This window comes from Eschscholzia californica, unplaced genomic scaffold (assembly GCF_041429995.1).
Source record: "Eschscholzia californica isolate CP2 unplaced genomic scaffold, dmEscCali1.0.p SCAF_3, whole genome shotgun sequence".
In the NCBI taxonomy this organism is placed as follows: Eukaryota; Viridiplantae; Streptophyta; class Magnoliopsida; order Ranunculales; family Papaveraceae; genus Eschscholzia; species Eschscholzia californica.
The window spans coordinates 35,164,320-35,185,046 of record NW_028238420.1 but is presented as its reverse complement, the minus strand read 5'-3'; the positions used below and the strand labels follow the sequence as shown (position 1 = coordinate 35,185,046).

General features: G+C 36.0%; 3 protein-coding genes across 3 annotated transcripts; 1 reads left to right on the top strand and 2 right to left on the bottom strand.

Annotated features, from left to right (window-relative positions):
- Positions 1–10,614: 10,614 nt before the first annotated feature.
- Positions 10,615–11,358, bottom strand: LOC147549818 (uncharacterized). The gene is made up of 2 exons (XM_086668391.1): positions 11,075–11,358; positions 10,615–10,978 (listed from the first exon to the last, which is right to left on the bottom strand). Exons 1-2 carry the CDS (start codon positions 11,356–11,358, stop codon positions 10,615–10,617), a joined length of 648 nt encoding a protein of 215 aa, XP_086524517.1.
- Positions 11,359–13,209: 1,851 nt separating this feature from the next.
- Positions 13,210–16,998, top strand: LOC147549817 (uncharacterized). The gene is made up of 8 exons (XM_086666808.1): positions 13,210–14,106; positions 14,406–14,553; positions 14,658–14,808; positions 14,932–15,057; positions 15,136–15,216; positions 15,454–15,646; positions 15,747–16,014; positions 16,385–16,998. The coding sequence occupies exons 1-8, from the start codon at positions 13,918–13,920 to the stop codon at positions 16,693–16,695; spliced, it is 1,467 nt and encodes a 488-aa protein (XP_086522934.1). The 5' UTR covers positions 13,210–13,917; the 3' UTR covers positions 16,696–16,998.
- A 1,273-nt stretch (positions 16,999–18,271) lies between these two features.
- LOC147549816 (cyclin-dependent kinase B1-1-like) lies at positions 18,272–20,479 on the bottom strand. The gene is made up of 7 exons (XM_086666809.1): positions 20,006–20,479; positions 19,856–19,917; positions 19,643–19,754; positions 19,462–19,555; positions 18,906–18,975; positions 18,659–18,797; positions 18,272–18,566 (listed from the first exon to the last, which is right to left on the bottom strand). The coding sequence occupies exons 1-7, from the start codon at positions 20,345–20,347 to the stop codon at positions 18,474–18,476; spliced, it is 912 nt and encodes a 303-aa protein (XP_086522935.1). The 5' UTR covers positions 20,348–20,479; the 3' UTR covers positions 18,272–18,473.
- Positions 20,480–20,727: the final 248 nt, after the last annotated feature.

Below are 20,727 nucleotides of genomic sequence, written 5' to 3'. Positions count from 1 at the left end.
GATCAAAGCAATTAGGCACGCAAAACACACAATTACCCACTGACAGGGGTTTCGTGGGTGATTAAAGAAATTACCTCCCGTTCAAGACGGGCGATGACCCTTGCAGACGACCCGGGCCACTCTCCCGTGAGTGTTCCAACTCGAGGCTTCGTTTTGGTTTTCGGTTACAATTTATAAAGCCCTCCAATTTAGGGTCAAAACTTTAAAACCAAAAATAAAAACTAGAAAGTCTAAAAGTCTCTCTCTCACCAAAAATAATAAAAATAAAATACTAAAAATAAAATGTAAATTTTCCTTCTTGAGCTCCTCTCCTTGTTGCGCCTTTTCCTTCGCTCCTTAGCGTTCTACACACCAAAAATGGAAAAGCAAGTCAAAGTGTCCAAAAATAAAAACTTAACAAAAATAAAACTTTCCAAATATAGAAATAAAATAAGACACATTCAAACTTAGTCCCCGGCAGCGGCGCCAAAAACTTGATGGGCCTAAAAAGTTTCCTAAATAGGTCTACACCCACAAGTGCACGGGTGTCAAGTTGTAAATTCCGGTAAGACCGTTTCGTTCCTCAGAGACTTAGTCAAACTTAAATTCTAACTTTAATTCTAACTTGGAATCTAATAACTTGGTTTGAGAGGTAATATTTTTCAGATAAAGATAAAAAAAGTAAACTTAAATGATATAAAATTCAAGAGATGGAGGAACCTAGGGTTTTTGAATCCGTCCTTCTAACAATTCTAACGACGATTTATTATGATTTAATTAGCAAATTCTTTATATAACTCAGATTTTTGGTCCATGAATGGTCTAAAAATTCGGAAGATTTTATCGTGAAAAACAATAAAAATTATTAAAAAATCATATCGATAAAATTATTTATGAAGAACTTCATCTAAGACCCTAGATAAAAGATTAGTTAATCATAGACATTATATAAAAAAATTGGATAATAAAGTAAAGAGAGGGAGAAGAAAACTTAACCTTTTCGCAATTTCAAAACCAAACAGCACCTTAGGGAAAGGATTTCCTTCTGTTTTCCCAGAATTCTGCCAAACACACCCTCAGGGAAAACGATTTTCTCGTCTTCCCAGAAACTGATTCACTGTGGGAAAATTATTTTCTCACCTTCTCCAACTCTCTTTCTCTCACTATAATCTCTGTTAATCTCTCTCTCTCACTTAAAAAAGATACAAAAATCAAAAGTATGAAGATAACTCTCTCTTTTTAATTCAAAACTGAATCTTTATATCTCTCTTTCTCTAACTTTCTAACATCAATCTCTCTCTGTTCTTTTGTAATCTCTTTCTCTCTCACTAAGAAACAGAAATAAAAAGAATACAAGAAAAATCGAAAAGAAAACAAATGATCAAAACAAGCTAGAGATGATGATGATGAACTCTAAACCGTGTTGTTTCCTCCTCTTTCTTTCTGTCTAAAACCGTGATGATCCTCTTCTTTCTCTCTGTCTAAACTCTGCTTTCTGTTTTTTTTTCTAGCCGTGGAGAGATTATTTGCCAAAAACCGAGATGATGAAGATGATAAGAATGGTTTTTTTTTTGTTTCTGTTTTTCTGGCCGAGAGGAGATGATCCCTGGTTCCTCCTCTGACCGAGCTCTTATACCCGAGACCCCAAAACTCCCTCTCTCAATCACAGCTCTTACCTCCCTTTCTTGGTTAAGTTTTTAGAGAGAGAAAATATCTTATCTCTCTAAAAACAGTAATTTCTTCTCACCCTCCCTTTGCCGACTGAGTCCGGTCCGTTTTATCGAGAGAACTTTCCATAACCTCCTCTCATTGACTCACAGATCTTTCCCTTTCTTCCTCTAACGAATCCCTCTATCCAATCCTTGTGAATATTTCCATTTCCCTCTCTATCAATTTTGGACTACGAATTAGAGAAAGATACGTTAGGAAGGGTATGCTGACTGGACGAGGTGGAAGTTTCTGATTGGGCCTAAATCCACTAGTACATGAATGTTCATGACACATCTGTTGTCGCTAGCATTTTACGCGGAATTTCTTAATAAGTTGCGTCGCACGCCTAGATGACGCCACGTAAGTAACGAGTAATAAAATGGATTGCCCGATCTGAGGGGAGTATGGTATCTTCTGCTTGCGAGTGCACCGAATCTCAAGCTCCAAATTACCTCCAAGTACAGGGGCGGAGCTACAGCTAGGCCCGAGGGGGCCATGCCCCCCCTCGGCCTAGCCGTAGCAAGTTGCATTATATACCTAATTTACTAGGACTAAGTATTAGACAAGCAATAAGGAGACAATATCATTAAGTTTCAGTTAGCTCTTTGGTTGGAATGAGTCCTTATGACGGGAATGATCCGGGTTCAAACCCTAGAGATAGCATAAATTTTAAATTAGCATAAATTTTAAATTATACTCTTAGTTTTTATGCCTTTACTAGGAGTGCTTGGAAATGTTATACATTGGTTTAGGAGTGCTTGGAAATGTTATATATTGGTAATATGATACTTTTGAATTTAAAAAACAATAATTATATTTTTTTGTTGAAAACCTCGTAATTATCATCAAGAAATTTAAGTTTGAGAAATAGATCAATCGTTCACATTGGTTGGACAATAAAAGAATATCGTGACTCGTTTAGCAAAAATTTAGTCTCAAATTTTTTTTATTTAGAAGACATTTTTGAGTGATGAAAGTAAAATGATGTTAAACAAAATCGTAATTTTAACCGGTGGTACTACTCTTATTTCAAAAAGTATATATAAACAACGTCTCTTAGTATAAATATAAAATTTAAATAAATGGTTAAATAAAACAATTTAGTTTGTATTTACATAGGCCCCCCTTCGTCTTTAGTCCTGCTTCCGTCCCTGTCCAAGTACAACCGCATGTGACCGAATGGAGCCCGCATACTATCATAACCGTCAGATTTGCCTTCCTCTTGCACTCTACGTGTCCACTAGCTAATTTGGTTGACTGATTTTGACTCCTACTTTGACTAGCTCTAATATCCTCATTCGACCTCTGATTGGACTCCCGTTTTCGCCTATGGATTTGTCATGGACTCCACTTCTCATCCGAGTATTAAAATTTCCAGAATATCCTAACCTTCAAATGACCAAAATGCCCCTCAAGTATATCTTCATCACGATGGTTTCGCATCGAACTCCGTAAATGAGACCTGACAAAGAAAATCAAACAAATCATCAGATTAACTGCTCGAACTGGACTAACTAACCAGAGTTAAGAGATTCAAATGAGACATTTTCATGTCTCATCAATTAGAGATTGTATTTGCCCAACCTGTAGGTGTAGTGGTTTGTGCTTGCAGTAAAGAGACGGAACTTGACTTTGGTAACTTTCTTGTTCTTCAAGTAGTCGTCCTCCGTCGTGCAATCAGTAGAAATTAATACAAATTAAGAATAATAGATTGAGATAAACTCGTTTTCTTTTAATAATTCTCGTGTATACAATAGGAGATGTTCTTCCCCTTATATAATTACAAAAGTTACATATATAGAATATATTATATAACGTATTTAGTATATCCCATATATCATATATATCATATATTTAATATATATCCCATATTGAGAGAATATATTCTATATTATGTATATATGCTATATTGAGAGAATATATCCTATATTCAACACTCCCCCTCAAGATGGAGCATAGATGTCAATCATGCCCAACTTGTCAATCGTTTTGTTAAATATTCGTCCGCAAACTCCTTTTGTAAGAATATCTGCAAGTTGATCTTCTGATTTTACGAATGGAAGACATATGCACCCTTTGTCAATAATTTCTCTGATAAAGAACCGATCCACTTCAACATGTTTCATACGGTCATGTTGAATTGGATTATGTGCAATCATAATTGCCGCTTTATTGTCACAGTGCAGATCCATTGCTTTCACAAGCTTAAATCCAAGATCCTTCAATATATTTCGTATCCATAGTAATTCACACACCCCTTGAGCCATACCCCGCAACTCAGATTCTGCACTTGATTTAGCAACAACTTTTTGCTTCTTAGCTCTAAATGTTACCATATTCCCACATACAAACGTATAATATCCAGAGGCTGACCTCCTGTCCGTTATATCTCCTGCCCAATCTGCATCGGTGTATCCCATTACTTCCATATCACCACCTTTCCGGAATAAGAGACCTTTTCCCGGATATTTCTTCAAGTACCTTAGTATTCGAAAGACTGCCTTCATATGTTCTTCACTTGGATTATGCATGAATTGACTCACGACGCTAATGGAATATGCAATATCCGGTCTAGTATGAGAAAGGTAAATTAGTCTCCCCACTAAGCGTTGGTACCTTCCTTTGTCACATGGAACTTGATCTGAAAATATTCCCAAGTGATGATTTGCTTCAATCGGTGTATCTACCGGTTTGCAATCAAGCATCCCAGTTTCAACAAGAAGATCTAATATATACTTTCGTTGGGACATGAAAATACCTTGACTTGATCTTGCAACTTCAATGCCTAAGAAGTATTTTAACTGCCCCAAATCCTTCATCTCAAATTCCTGTGACAAATAGTTTTTCAGAGCCTCCATTTCCACTGAGTCATTTCCAATAACAACCATATCATCAACATAAACAATAAGAGCAGTAAGTTTGCCTAACTTTTGTTTTATAAACAAAGTATGATCAGAATTACTTTGTTTATATCCATATGCCTTCATGCTCTTTGTAAACCGTCCAAACCAAGCCCGTGGTGACTGTTTTAACCCGTACAATGCCTTCTTTAATTTGCATACTTTTCCTACTTCAGAATTCATGACTCCAGGTGGTAACTCCATGTATACTTCTTCTTCTAAGTCTCCATTGAGAAATGCATTCTTCACGTCAAACTGTTGTGATGGCCAACCTTGATTGGCTGCAAGAGAAATGAGTACACGAATAGTGTTTATCTTTGCCACCGGGGCGAAGGTCTCCTCATAATCCACACCATACGTCTGGGTATACCCTTTGGCAACAAGTCTGGCTTTGTACCTGTCAATACTTCCATCTGGATTCGTCTTTACTGTAAAGATCCAACGACACCCAACAATACGATATCCGTGGGGTTTATCAACAAGTTCCCAAGTGGAATTCTTCTATAATGCATTCATCTCTTCATTCATAGCTTTCTTCCATCGTGGATCTGATAATGCTTCCTGCAAATTACTAGGAATAGATACAGATGATAATTGATTCATGGTGCATGTAAATGACTTAGACAACCTATTGGTGGACACATAATCAGAAATTGGGTATTTGGCTTTAGAATTAATATTTGGTTCATAAGTAAATTTTGGAATACCTTTAGTAGATCTTTCTGAACGTATAGGTTGAACATCATTAATAGTGGTAGGATCAAGTAATACCTGAGGTTCGACATTCGGAGGCAGGTCTTTGGTAGATGGTGTTAGAAAGCTGGAGTCACGGGCAACTTCTACTACTTCAGCTTGATCTCCCCCTATCGTCTGATCCTCTCCATTCTCATTAAATTCATCTTGACTACCCTAATCCCCCCTGTAATCTGCTCTGGTTCACTCTCCTTTCCATCATCACCTAGATTACTAGGCCTATTGAAATTACTTGTCAAATTCTCTAGTTCCTGAAATATATCCCCAATAATGGGGAACTTTCCTTCACTATCATTTTGTTTCTCCCCCTGAAGGGAAGATCCCATAAAATATGCATCTAATTCTCGAAACGAAACATCTAATGAGATATATACTTTCCCCTCCTCAGGGTCATAACAACGATAACCCTTTTGAAAATCAACATATCCAAGAAACACACACTTTCGAGCACAATGATCTAATTTTCCTCGTTGATGTTTAGGTATATGAACAAAGACAACACACCCAAAAACACGTGGTTCTAGGTTTGGCATTGCAGGGATGGTGATAAGGTCATAGAGTTTTTTGAAAGGGGTCTGAAATTCAATGACACTAGATGGTGTGAGGTTTATCACATAGGCAGCAGATTTTAACGCCTCTCCCCAATAATTTAATGGCATATTCATTCCAAAAATAGATGCACGAACAACTTCTAACAGTTGTCTATTCATTCGTCCAGCTAACCCATTTTGTTGTGGGGTATAAGCGTTAGAAGTTTGATGTCGAATGCCGTTATTTATCAGGAACTTCGCCATGTCATTACTAGTAAATTCTCCTCCGTTATCAGATTGATACACTTGTATCCTCCTTTGGAATTGGATCAACACCATCTGAAAAAATACTTTAAATACTTCAAAGACTTCACTTTTATGAGTGAGTAGCGATACCCACGTCATACGAGTACACTCATCGATAAAAGTCACAAAGTAACGAGCCCCAGACAAAGAAGGAATACGTGCAGGACCCCATACATCAGAGTGAATTATACTAAAAGGTTCTGAACTTTTATTGAAACTTGGAGAATATGTAATACGGTGACTTTTAGCAAGTTCACAAATATCACACTTAAATTCTGAAACACTACACTTCGAAAATAACGATGAATTTAATTTTTGAAGATATCCGAATGAGAGATGACCCAATCGCCGATGCCATAACCAAACATTAGCTTTTGCTTCTTCAATTCCTCCAACTTTATTCACCTGATGAATCCTCTGCTCTCCACTACTAGACAGGTCCAAATAGTAGAGATTGCCCTTTCTAACACCACAACCAAGAACCTGCCGCGTCACTATTAGGGCCGTGGCTGAGAATTTCGGGGCCCAGTGCCAAATTTTTGTTGGGGCCCCTTGTATAACGAAACATATTTTTTCTTTTTTTATAAAAAACATATAACAAATAAATTCAAAATAATTTGACCATAATAAGATAATGAATTGTTTATTAATCGAATTTCAATGTATTTTTCAAAGCATTTAAAAGAACAATTTTCACTTGAAAATTTTTCTCCTTGCATTTTTTGAAGCGAAATCATCGATTAAACCTTCGTAATCAATTGTGTCTAGGAAGCCACTTTCAATGCTAAGCAAAGCTAATCCATTAAGTCTGTCTTGCAACATGCTTGATCTCAAGTATGACTTTAAAAGCTTTAACTTTGAGAAACTCCTTTCTGCCGATGCAACTGTAACGGGTATAGTTAATAAAATTCTGTAAGCGATGCTACTAGCTGGAAAACAATTCATCTTCTTCAAAAAATTTAATACTTCATTAGCTTTGGTAATTTCTTCTGGCAAAATTGCTTGTAAGAGTTTCAGCTCCACAAATAAGTCATCTGCTTCAACATCAGAATGTTCTCCGTTCTTCAAACTATTTGAAAGATTATGACAACAAGCTTTTAAGTCATCTACATGATACTCGCGTAGCTTTTCAGGTCTCAACAAAAAGCCAAAATTTTTCTCATAGTCTTGATATTGCTCGAATCTCTTCTCCAATGAGCCAATAGCTTGATCTACTAATAAAGTGAAATAATGAATTCTAAAATTTTCTTTACCTGATTGCGGAACCAATTGCGATGATCCATCACCAGTATCATCAAAATGTCTTTTTCGACGAATTTCACGCCTCTCAGAAAAAACTGGGTCAATTTGCATTTCAATAGCCATTTTCTCAGCATCAACCATGGCCTCTTCAAATCCAGTTTCTCTATACATCTTCAGATACACAATCAATCCTTTTATTAATTCTATAGCAACGTCAATATGTATGTCCTTTGCCTGCAAGCGCTTGCTAACCTTATTAACTGCTACTAATAACTTGTACCAAATAGTAAGACTTAGTAAGAATTCGAAATTACCAAGTTCAAATCTTGCAATTGATTTTGCTTCACTACTTGTTTTTGGGTCATTCTTACTTTCTCCTAGTTGAAGTAAAGCTTCTCTGATTTGTAGAGGTTGCGTTATGATTGCCTTAATACTATCAACACGACTCTCCCACCGTGTAGTCGACAACGGTTTTAGAGTAACTCCTTTCAAATTATCTTTTAAAATTTGCCAACACTTTGTGGAATTCGCGAACAAAGAATAAATTAGTTGCACTACTCCAAATAGATCTTTAGCTTTACCGTGACAACTTGCTATATCGCACAGAGTTAAGTTCAAACTATGACAACCACACGCAGTGCAGAATGCTCGCGGATTTATATTTAAAAGTCTTTTTTGTACACCTTGTTTGCACCCTTTCATATTTGATCCATTGTCATATCCTTGACCTCTTACATCATCAATCTCAAGATCAAAACTCTTTAACGCTGATAGTAATTCTTCGAAGAGTCCATATCTAGATGTATCATTAACAACTAAAAATTGTACAAAATATTCTTCTACTTTTACTGGGCTAGCAGACATATCGACACACCTCAAAATCAAAGTCATTTGTTCTTGGTGATTGATATCAGGTGTACAATCGAGTATAACAGAAAAATACTTAGCTTCTCTAATCTTTTTAAGGATTGCACCTCTAACTTTAGAAGATAGTAGTTCTATTAACTCATTTTGAATAACATTACTAAGATAATGATTTCGAATTTCACTATTTTGAATTCGACGAAGATGTTCTTTCATCAATGGATCATGTTCTGCCAACATCTCAACAAGACCCAACAAAATTTCCGTTAGACTCTTGACCAATTTTGTGGTTGGTTCCACGAAATGCAAGATTATATTTTGAAAGGTACTTTACTATTGAAATCAACCTTTGTAACAATAATCTCCAATGTTCTTTTTCTTTCTGAATTGAGTCTTGTACAACTTGATCAATGGTACGATTTTTTTGAAATCTAAGCTGCAATCCAATCCAGGTGGCCATGTTAGCTATGTGGTCACTACTAAGTTCATGTTCTTTAAGCCTCTCAGTAAGATGTCTCCAGTCTCCATAACCATCATTTGCTAACTGGTTTTTTGACAATTTTTTCTTAAACAATTTGCAACAAAAGCAGAACACTCTATCAATATCTTTTGAGTACACAAGCCAAACTCTATCGTTTTTCTCTCCGTTTGATAATTGCCTTGTGTAAAATTCTGATGAAAAACGTCTATTTGCCTTATCTTTAGGACCTTTCTTGATTGATAGGTCTCTAATAGGACCTTTTTCAGCTAGCAGATCTCTCAATTTTCCATCAAGACTATCCCAAATTCTTGGATCATAGATATTATCCGGAATTTCATCAGTTGGTTTATCAACGAAGTCATTGAAATCATGATTAGGAATATCATCATCATTACTTTCGTTTTCTCCGCGAACTTTAGTTGATTCTTCATTATTTTCCTCAACTACTAATTCTTCAGTTGGAATATCGCCATCACTCTCTTCATCAACAACGATATTTTCATAACTGTCCCCATGAATCATATCATGATCATTGTTACTTTCATTCTCTACACGGACTTCAGTTGATGCTTCATTATTTTCTTCAACTACTAACACTTCAGACGGAATCGATTGTTCTCTAATAATGAATTTATCAAGAGCTCCTCTTTGTGATTGAATCAATTTTTCTTCTTTTTTTTTTCTCCTGCCTTTTCAAATTTCCAGATTTATATTTTTTTGGTGCCATGTATATAACTACAAGTAAAATTGAAGAATGGAGAAAAAGACCATTGAATCTCAAGGTCGTAAAAACCCATATTTATAGAGTATATCAGTCCTTTTTCTAATCTAAAAGAACTAAATTAAGAATTTAATAAAAGAGATTTAGATTTTGGAAACAATATATGTTGGAGAGATTAGGATGAAAATAAATATAAAGAAAGTTACCAAAGTAGAGAGAGAAAAGGATTGGTATGGCGGTTAATGGAAAATTGAAGGGAAATTTAGCAATCAGAAAGGAGGAGAGAGAATTTAACATTGAAAAGCATAAATTTCTTTACTATTAATGGTAGGTTTTAAATGTAAGAAACAAAAACTTTGACCAATTTCAAATTCAATTGAAGGGAATGTGTACTATTGTGGGCCCCATTGATTACACAAACTTCTCCATTGATTATCCCGCTTTCTCTCTCTCATTTATTACCATGCATGTTGCTTTTAATAGAAACGCAAAGGGGACCGTTCCGTTTACATTAAAGTAAACAATTTTTTTTGTAGGCCCCATCCGTTGAGGGGCCCAGTGCGGGCGCCCTGCCCGCACTGGGCCTTACACGGGCCTGGTCACTATGTCCTGAAAAATACAGAATGGAGGCCAAAACGTCACAGTACATGCAAGTGCAGCAGTGATCCTACTGACTGATAGGATATTGTACTCTAGCGCGGGAACAATGAGGACAGAGTTTAATGTCAGATTTTCAGATATGTCAGTGGAACCTTCCCCAATTACAGGAGAGGAACCACCATTTGCTGTGTATATAGAGGTTTGGGTTGAAGGTATAATGGATGATAATATGCTAGTGTCATTTACCATGTGATCCGATGCACCAGTATCAATTAACCACGTATTATTCAAAGAATTTACAGATAAAACACTACCTTTAATTTTCATACCTCACTGGGCAACATTCACTGATGGAGGAATTATAGCAGAATCCTTCTTCGCAGATATGTTTTTCCTAGGTCGCTTTGTAAAATCCCACCATTATGGATACCCAATGACTTCATAACACTTCTGTTTTGTGTGTCCCTTCTCTCCACGGTGGGTACACTCAAGATCAAGGCGTAAGGGTCTAGCCTCTTTGTAAGAATTCTAGGAACCTTGAGGTTGTCCCTTTTTATAGTTGACTACCATAACTAAAGACTCAGTTGCAAGTGTTTGGGTTCCCATCGCCTGTTTGTGAACTGACACCCTTCGTACTGTCTGATAAGACTGTTCCAAAGTAAGTGGCGGGTCTTTTCGAAGAATCTCACCACGCACCTGATCATACATACTATCTAATCTAGAAAGGAACATGTGAACTCTAAGACGTCCTACATATTGTTGTAAGATGGCGATAGACTCAACACTTTTTCCTTTCACATTGTTGCGCTGGTCAATTTCTTGAAAAATTGCTGCTAATTCATCATAATAGGTCGCAATAGATCGACCAGCTTGTTTTGTTGAGAAACACTTCCTATGTAACTCAAAGATTTTAGTTTCATCAGATGTGTCTGTATACGTAGCTTCAAGAGAGTCTCAAACTTCTTTCGCAGTTTCCAAACAAACATACCTGTTCATTAGTGTTGTGGACATTGAATCACACAACCATCCCTTCACCTTATCATTCTCCGAGTACCAATTTTCATATTCTTCACTTCCTTCTGCAGGTTTCGCTTTAGTGCCACTAATATACCCCCACATCTTCCGACCATTAATACGCATCTTCATGACCTTTGACCAAAGGGTGTAATTGTTATCATTCAGGGTATTACCTAATGGAAAGGGTGCATCGATGTGGTTGTGAACAACGTGAGGGTTTGATAGTACCATTGTTGCATCATCATTGGAACCCATTGAGTTTTCAATTTCAAGATTCGCATCGGAATTCAATTCAATTCAATTCGAAATAACCAAGTTCAATTACCGAACCTGCTCTCGATACCAAGTAGAAACTAATACAAATTAAGAATAATAGATTGAGATAAACTCGTTTTCTTTTAATAATTCTCGTGTATACAATAGGAGATGTTCTTCCCCTTATATAATTACAAAAGTTACACATATAGAATATATTATATAACGTATTTAGTATATCCCATATATCATATATATCATATATATTCAATATATATCCCATATTGAGAGAATATATTCTATATTATGTATATATGCTATATTGAGAGAATATATCCTATATTCAACACAATCCTCCAAGTTTTCACATATAAGAATAGTTGCAAACAAAATCCAAATTGCTCATAAACCCAGATTTTCAATCAATAAACTCATCAAATTCACGATCCACAATAAAAAATTCCTTATTATATTTATACCTCTTCAACTTAAAATCAGCTCTATCGAATTTTTCTTCCTTCGCTATTGAAAGAGTTTTGTTATTGCGAAGTTCTTCATTAACATCATCAGAATTGTATTTATCACTATTAATATCATAAACTTTGTCTTATATTTGTCTGTCATGTCTTCCTTGATCATATCTTACTTTTTCATGGATGGGAGATATAATAGGCATGGGAAATGGTTGAAGTATTATTGATATCAGACTTAATCAACTGAAGTGTTTCTGAAGAAAGAGAAGACGGTTGTGGTGGTGGTGGTGGTGGTGAAGATCGTATTAGAGGTGGTGAATACCGTGGTGGTGTATAACGAGAGTACGGAGATGGTGAAATTTCTCTTACAGGTCCTCAAAGATTCCAATGATAAACATACAAACTTTTTGTAGAAAAACATGCTCTGAATGAGCATTGCTTCATCCTCTCTTGAGGAATAAAATATGATTGATATTGATTGAACTGGTCTGGAAAAAAAATTTCCATAATAATTCACCCAAAATTTTGGTGGCTCAGAATACCACATGATGTAGACGCAGCGAAAATTAAGTGAATAATAAACTTGATTGAATAACGGAGTACAATAAAGAAAATATGATAAACTTTGATTGATAATGTCTGAAATCTAAATAAAAAGACAAACCGGACTCCCTTTTATAGGATTTTAGACACTTCTAGATAGACTAAAACTAGGAAGGAGATAACTACTAAACTCTAGTTTCCTTCATTGATACTAATCCTAATTTGAAAACAAATAAAATACTCAAACTTCCTTACTAGATAAAATACTCAAGCCTAAAAACTCTTACACCTAGATCTAAAGGACTTGGCCAAAAGGCCTACTTGTTCTCTTGGCCGAGAGGCCCACTATAATCTGCATGAGTAAGTTAGCAGAAATTTATGCGTAAAGACAAAATCATCAAACCCTCACTTGGTGCCTCAAACTTATACACAATAGACATTGGCCTTTTAGAGAATTACAAACACGTTCACTTTCTTCTATTTTCTTCGTACGACAGAAGCAGACTACTTCGTCTGGTTTTTCAAACGAAGGAAAGGATCATTCCTTTTGTCGAAACTTAGGAAGAGAAGGAGGGAAGGATGGAGAGAGAGAAAAAAAATATGAGAAGACAAAGAAGTGGTCGACAGTCTCCGACCAACGTCTTTCTGTCAGTGACTTGAAGGGCGCATTTGGTGAATATTTTTTAGGTGTTCCATGTTGTATCGCAAAAAATTTTCTTATTTTTTTCAAACATGGATCTCACTGAATAGGTCGGTCCCACCCCCTCAAATGTGTCTACAATGTAATTTACAATCTTCTTAAACATATACCTTTTAAATCCCTTTAATATATTACACTAAAAACGTTAGAGTATTCATCACTTGAGAGGAGCTAGTTGGTCTTCTTAATTTTTCAAATTTAGTTTCCGTCTTTAGATATGTGTAGTTTGTCTCTCTTAAAAATTCAAAACCAAATTCTGGTAACATCAATGTATTTAAGTAAGATTTACATCAATATTTGAATGATTTTATCCATAACTATATAAAAAGGAAAAAAATAACACTTGAATAAATTTGAAATTTTCAATTTCTTTCTTTATAAAGAGTGAAATTTCAACACTCCCAATTGTTTGTATTTGATATTTCTTTGGTAAAAATTTTGGGATTTTGAAAACACGATCTCGGACGCCAAATTAAGTTCAAATCCACTCTAAAATATTTCATCGCGTCTTGTCTCCTCCTCCCCCCGGACGCCCCCCCACCACACTCTTATATTTCCTTCTTCCACAGACTGATTTCTAGAGAGAGAGAGAGAGAGAGTGAGATTTCTAGGGCAAAATCCAGGGTTCTTCCTTCTGAATTTCTAGGGCTTTTCTAGGGGTTCCCTTTCATTATCTAGCTCAAAATCTCTACACACCCTTTTCTTATTTGATTGAGATTGTGATATTTGGTTGGTAATAAAGATCAAAGCTTGAGATTTTGACACTTTCCTGAACAGGATTGTTCATCACTTTGGTTTGTATTCTTTAATGTTATAATAAGACATTATTAGGGTTTCTCTGGGATGGACGGAAGGATATCTGCTAGCCCTCGACCTTGTTCAGCTCGTCGGATTTCTGCTAGGAAAAGACCTCGAGTCGATGGGTTTGTAAATAGTGTTAAGAAGCTTCAAAGACGAGAGATTTGTTCGAAGAGAGATCGTGCTTTTAGTATGAGCAATGCTCAAGAACGCTTCAGGAATATTTGTTTGCAGGTTAGGGTTTCAATATTTTACTTTCCCCCTTTCCACTCTTTTCTATTCTTATATCTTAATAGGTAGGTTTAGGCGTTTAATAAGACACGAAAGTAAGTGCATTGATGAGGAAAATTAGGGTTTAGAAGGAAAATGAGTGTGAATTTCATCTCACTTTGTTAGTTTGTTATTATTTCCAACATAATCTGATATTGGAATAGCTCCCCTTTATGTTCATGTTCAATCAACCCAATCTTATAGAGTAGTACTTTTCCATACCATATTTGAGTTTTTCGTTCACATCTAGTATGATTTTTCAGGAGGAATATGATACCCATGATCCCAAGGGACATTGCCCTATGTTACTGCCCTTTTTGAACAAAAGATCGAAAATTATTGAGATAGTGGCAGCGCGTGACATTGTCTTTGCTCTTGCACAATCTGGTGTTTGTGCAGCATTTAGCAGAGGTGAACTCGCTTTGTTTTGTATTTGAGACATTTCTTACTAAATACTATTATTTTCGACTTCCAAGCTGATTGTTTTATATGCTTTCTTTTGGTTCTAAATGCAGAGACGAACCAGAGGATATGTTTTCTTAATGTCATTCACGATGAAGTCATTCGAAGTTTGTTCTATAATAAGAACAATGACTCACTTATTACAGTTTCAGTTTATGCTTCAGATAACTTCAGTTCCTTGAAATGCAGAACAACAAGGATTGAGTATGCGAACTCTTATATACATAATTATATATCCATCTATTTTCTACTTTCTCTACCATTCCAGGGTAATACTTTTGTTGAACTATCTTGGAGTAGTACTTATTGTATATATGAATGAATTAGGTACATAAGAAGAGGAAAACCAGATGCTGGTTTTCCGCTTTTTGAGTCTGAGTCGCTAAAGTGGCCTGGCTTTGTTGAGTTTGATGATGTCAATGGGAAAGTCCTTACCTACTCTGCCCAAGACAGGTACAGTTTGGTTTGTATTTGCTATGGATTGCGGTCTACCTTATTGTTTCCATTATAGCTGAAATCCCCTTTTTTCAGTATATACAAGGTGTTCGACCTCAAAAACTATACTATGCTATACTCCATATCAGATAAAAATGTGCAAGAAATCAAAATTAGGTACGCCATCTCGTTTATGCTCCGCCCAATTAGTTTGGATCTTACTTATAGTTTATGTTAATGTTAATGTTAATGTGTTCCTTGGACAAACTTTTGGGATTCAACTCAGTGCGCATTGTTATATCTTCGAATTGGCAATGAGCTTGGTTTAAAAGTGTCCCATTGTTGCTCATTTTTAATATTGTTTTCTAAACCTTTTACTTTCTTGGTTTTGTTTTCTTATTATTCAACTTGCAGTCCAGGGATCATGTTGCTGATATTTACTAGATCTAATAGTCATGTCCCTCTTAAAATTGTATCAATAGAAGATGGTACAGTTCTAAAATCCTTCAACCATCTCCTCCATCGGAATAAAAAGGTAGACTTCATAGAACAGTTCAATGAGAAACTTCTTGTCAAGCAAGAAGATGAGAACCTTCAGATTCTTGATGTAAGATTCTTTTTTTAATTCTGTATGTTAAAGCAACATTTCTTGTGACAAAACCTTTTATGCTTGTCGTAGTTGTTAACACTTACTCTTGCTCTTTCAGGTAAGAAATGCTGAACTTACTGAAGTTAGCAGAGCGGAGTTTATGACTCCATCAGCTTTTATCTTCTTATATGAGAATCAGTTGTTCCTCACATTTCGGAATCGAACAGTTGCTGTTTGGAACTTCCGGGGGGAGCTTGTAACTTCGTTCGAGGACCACCTTTTATGGCATCCAGACTGCAACACAAACAACATCTACATTACAAGTGAACAGGATCTTATAATTTCTTATTGCAAGGCAGATTCTGATGATCCATTAGAAGGAAGCGGTAATTTCTTATTTTAAGGATTGACTCCAAGTTTGAACATTTAGCAATTTATAGAATCGATATACTCATCGCCCTTGTAGGATCTGTTGATTTGAACCTGAAGGTTCATGTGCAACATAATAAGTCCTATATGTCTTACGAAGAGCTTTTAGAAATGGGTTATATGGTAGCACCTTGTTTTACATATGGTCTAGGCCTTTTGGGTGGGTTAGTGCCCTAGATTGCCTAAGGGTGGCCCGAGTCAAGAAAAAAGGGAGGCCCTTGTCAAGAAAAAGAATCTTGTACTATGTGGAACTTGGCTAGTGGTCATATGTGGTGCCTAAATCAGAGTTTGGTGTTACATTTCTGACAGCTTATGTTTCTTTTGTAGCCGGTTCGATCAATATCAGCAATATCTTAACTGGAAAATGCCTTGCCAAGATACGTGCAAACGATGGAAACCCCAAGATAGAAGAAGAAGAAGAAGACAGCAGTAGCAGTAGTGGCAAGGATGTTGGTGGTAGTGGCAAGTATCTTGGTGGTGGTAGTAGATTAAAAAAGAGACCATTATTATATGCACCAAGAATGAGAAGCACGGTAGCAGAAGCCTTGGAGGATATCACTGCATTGTTCTATGATGAAGAACGTAATGAGATCTATACGGGTAATAGACAAGGACTTGTTCATGTATGGTCCAACTAACTGAAGCCTGATGAAGGCTTCTTCTGCTCAGGTCAAATCCAGGTTAGAAGATGGTTGAATTCATTGGTGTTTCTTCTGCAACTACTTGTTGTTTTAGTTTTTATTTTGGTTTGGGGGCTTACCCACATGAGAGTCGAGAGGTTCGGTCTTAGTCGCCTGGTTATTCTTAGATGTACTAGTTATGTTCTTTTTTCTAACTTGATATTTCTATTGTCATGTTTGTGTTCATCGTCATTTGTAAACTATCATATCCAACTTGGCTTAGTTAATTATTCTAATGAAGCCCTTAATTTGAGTCATAAATTTTGCCAGAGGCATCTTGATTATTTTCTTGGCATTCATGTGATGTTTGTATTTGTTAGGATTTTTAAACCCTAGGAGGATGTCTTGAACTAGTTTAAATGAGAGTGGAACCATACAGATTCAGGTTAATAGCGTACAAGTACTACAACAGGCCACGCTGAGAAAATAAAATGTACATGAGTGTCGGATACAAATGCTTGAAACTCGGAGTCTGATCTGCTGAAAGTAAGTGGTAGACAGAGTTGATGTCGCGTATGCGGGGAGTTCTGATCAAACTTTTGCAAGAATTACCACTTATACGGGAACTTTTGATCATGCTTTCAGCAGGTATAAGATCTTCCATTACTTTTACTGAGTTATGAAAATTGATCTGCAAAGAAACAAGGCTTCTACACTGATAAGTGCAGAAGACAAATTCTATCTCTGAACACACAACTCAAGAATGGTAGATAAAGAATTTGTTAAGTTCTATCTTGTTGTGACGGGTGGGGATCCAGTTCAATTTTCATTAGAAGCAAATTAGATTATATTCGCTAGCAAATTAGATTGTTTTTAGTTTCTTAATTTTACCCTTATTAGACTTGGCAACTTGTCACTCGAATTAATTTCAATTTTCCTCTATAATTACTAGTACTATTATTTCTCAGTTGAGAGCTTCTCACTCACTCATTCATTTCTTGTCTTCATCTTCTTTATCATCTTCATTTTCCGACTCATCTTAGGTCTAGTTCTTATATTCTTTGGTTTGCCAATTTCAAAGTGCCATTCTTCACTGTACACGATCATATAATTCTTCATGAGGTATGCAACCTCTGACCGAGTAAGTTTAATCTTTGTTTCATATACATATTCTGATTCTAGTCCTGTTCTGTTCCAAGATCTTGAAGCCTCGTCGAAAATCAATCACTTCATCTGGAGTTTCGTGAAGTGCAGTGATTGAAACTCGTATTTGAACGTTTGAAGCTAAAACAGTAAGTGGTCAAGTGATCAAACTTCATCCAAAATCAATCGAGTGTCAACCATAAATTCGCTTTGTAACTGGTCAACAAAGACCAATACAACTGACCAGAGCGGAAGAGTTAGATCATGAAGAGGTCTTTTTACAACCCTAAAGTTCACTGACCAGATAAAGATGAAACAACAAGGTGAGTGAGAAGAGGTCCTAGTATGAACGCTAGACAGTATTGGGGGCTAACTGGACGAATTGGTCGTGTTAAGAAGTCCATTTGGGAATGAACCTTTTTTCTCTCAAATAAATGTGGAACATCAAATATAGTAAAAAAGAAAAAGAAGATTTCTTAAATTAGGAAAAACCGACTTCAAATCAAGAAACGAGTTCCATACAGAATAAGACTAAAGGTTCAGATCACCAAGACGATGAAACTGAAACCACAAAGTAATTTATCAATGTTAATTAAACCTACGATGAAAATGCCTGTGATAAAAGTTGGTATTTGAAGGAAACAAACAAGTAGTTAAAATTGTGACTTATCGAGGCTATCGAAGTAAGGATGTTCTAGTGCTCCCTTAGCAGAGATTCTATTTGCAGGATCATACTGAAGCAGTTTCTGCAAAACACAGAGAAGATGTTGTTAGTTATATGCTTTCAAGGTGAGGTCGTTCATCAAGTGAAATTCAAGATACAAGAATGTAGATTTACCGATAGAAGATCAATGCCCTCAGGTTCTAATGCCGGAACAGCACGCCCCAAGTTCTGAGGCTTCCAAACAGGATACTCGTGCCAGTCTCTTAGAGAACTCACTCCTGGCCATTGCTCGTCGGTTGGAGTTCCCAACAACCTGTCATGACAGTTTGAATCACTTCAACATATATACATATGTATGGCCTTCAAGCGAGGTTTAGTCGTCGTTGGGAATATATATAGAAGTAGTAGGGATGTAAAATGCCTGAATATATGAAGCAGTTGTTGTAACTCAGAGTCACCAGGAAATAAAGCTTGACGTCTTGCCATTTCAGCTGCAGTGAAATCAAAATGAAATAAGATTAAAAATGAAAAAGAAATGAACTTAGAAGTTGAGCGCCGTTCTGTTAATCTTTGATTATAAGTTTTTTACACAATATTGATGCCTGAAGAGCATAAAGTTGCATATTGTTGTCCCCTTATACTAATATAACAATTTGATGATCATAATCTCCATTGAAATTAGGAACACAAAGCCACCATAATCAATCACAACCATTTTGGTTTCTATTTGGAAGATGAAAACAAAGGTATCCTCCGTGACAGGAGCAAGATCGGTCGATTCAAATAAAATGCGAAATAATGGGTTAGACACGATCATATAACGGAGATAGTCGAATGCCCACGAAGCAAATTCATCATTTACATTTACTACCTAAGTTGAAGTTCAAACAACGATATATGAACATCAATCAAAGTCGAAATTGCAAGAACAGGTTGGGCACACTAAAATGGGGAAAAGAGAAGCTAAAAAAACTAACCAAATATACATCCTACAGACCACATATCAACTCCGGTCGAGTAATGGGTCGATCCAAGTAATACCTCAGGAGCTCTATACCATAGTGTAACAATCTGCAAAATTAGATATACATAAATTCAATATACTTCACCATAGCTCTTAACAATATTAATACCTAATTTTTTTGAACTATCTTATACCTCATGAGTGTAGCTCTTAAGAGGTACAGTAAATGCCCTTCCAAGGCCAAGATCTGCAATCTTAAGAATACCCTTTTCTTTATCCACTAAAAGATTTTGGGGTTTAAGATCTCTGCCAAATCCCCATCAACAAAAAAGAAAGAATCAACACAATCAAACACAAAAAAAAACCTAAGAAAAAAAAAAGCAAGAACTTGTAATATAATAATTAACCTATGAAGAACTCCATGACTGTGACAGTGAGCAACTCCTTTACACAACTGATACATGAAACTCTACAAGAAAGAAAAAAGAAAAACCCCCCAAGAATCAAAATCAATCATTTTTAGAAATGAAAGAAAGGGTATTTGAATTGAAGTTTACCTGAATCATAGAAGGTGGTAAAGGCCTAGGATTAGGTCCTTTTCGATAAGTATCAATGAATTTCTTTAGATCGGTTGGTAGGTATTCAAAAACCAAATAAAGAAGGGGTTTTTCATTCTTGTGTACATGTTCGACACAGATTAATCTTACTATGTAAAGAGATCGAGATAACATTTGAAGAAGAGAAATCTCACGAAGTGCAGTTGGAGGAATACCTTCTTCATCCATTTCTAATCTTGTTTTTTTTAAAGCTACTATTTCACCTGTTGTTTTATCTTGGGCTTTGTATACTTTCCCATATGTTCCTTCTCCTACTTTCTCAAGCTTCTCGTATTTCTCCATCAATTTTTGTTTCCTCTCTCTCTCACAACCCTTTCTCTCTCTACGATCTGCCTCACTCTTTGTAGAAATTTCAAATGGAGGAGAGAGGGGGAAACAATATGACTGTCATTTCTATTCATGTAAATTTGACATATTAAAATGGGGAGATTAAGTTATTGACCTGATTATTTAGCGAAATTAGGATTACACCCCTAAAACAAATATTGTTAAGGTGTTAACCCTTCTCGTCAAAAGTCCGTTATATGAGGGTTTGCAAGTCATGTGTTTTATTTCAGACGAAAATACGCCCTCCAAACCTGACGGTCACCAGAGGCCTACTAGTTTCAACGGTCTAGATCTATTCCTTCCTTCTTATTGATGTTGGAATATTATTCATAGAT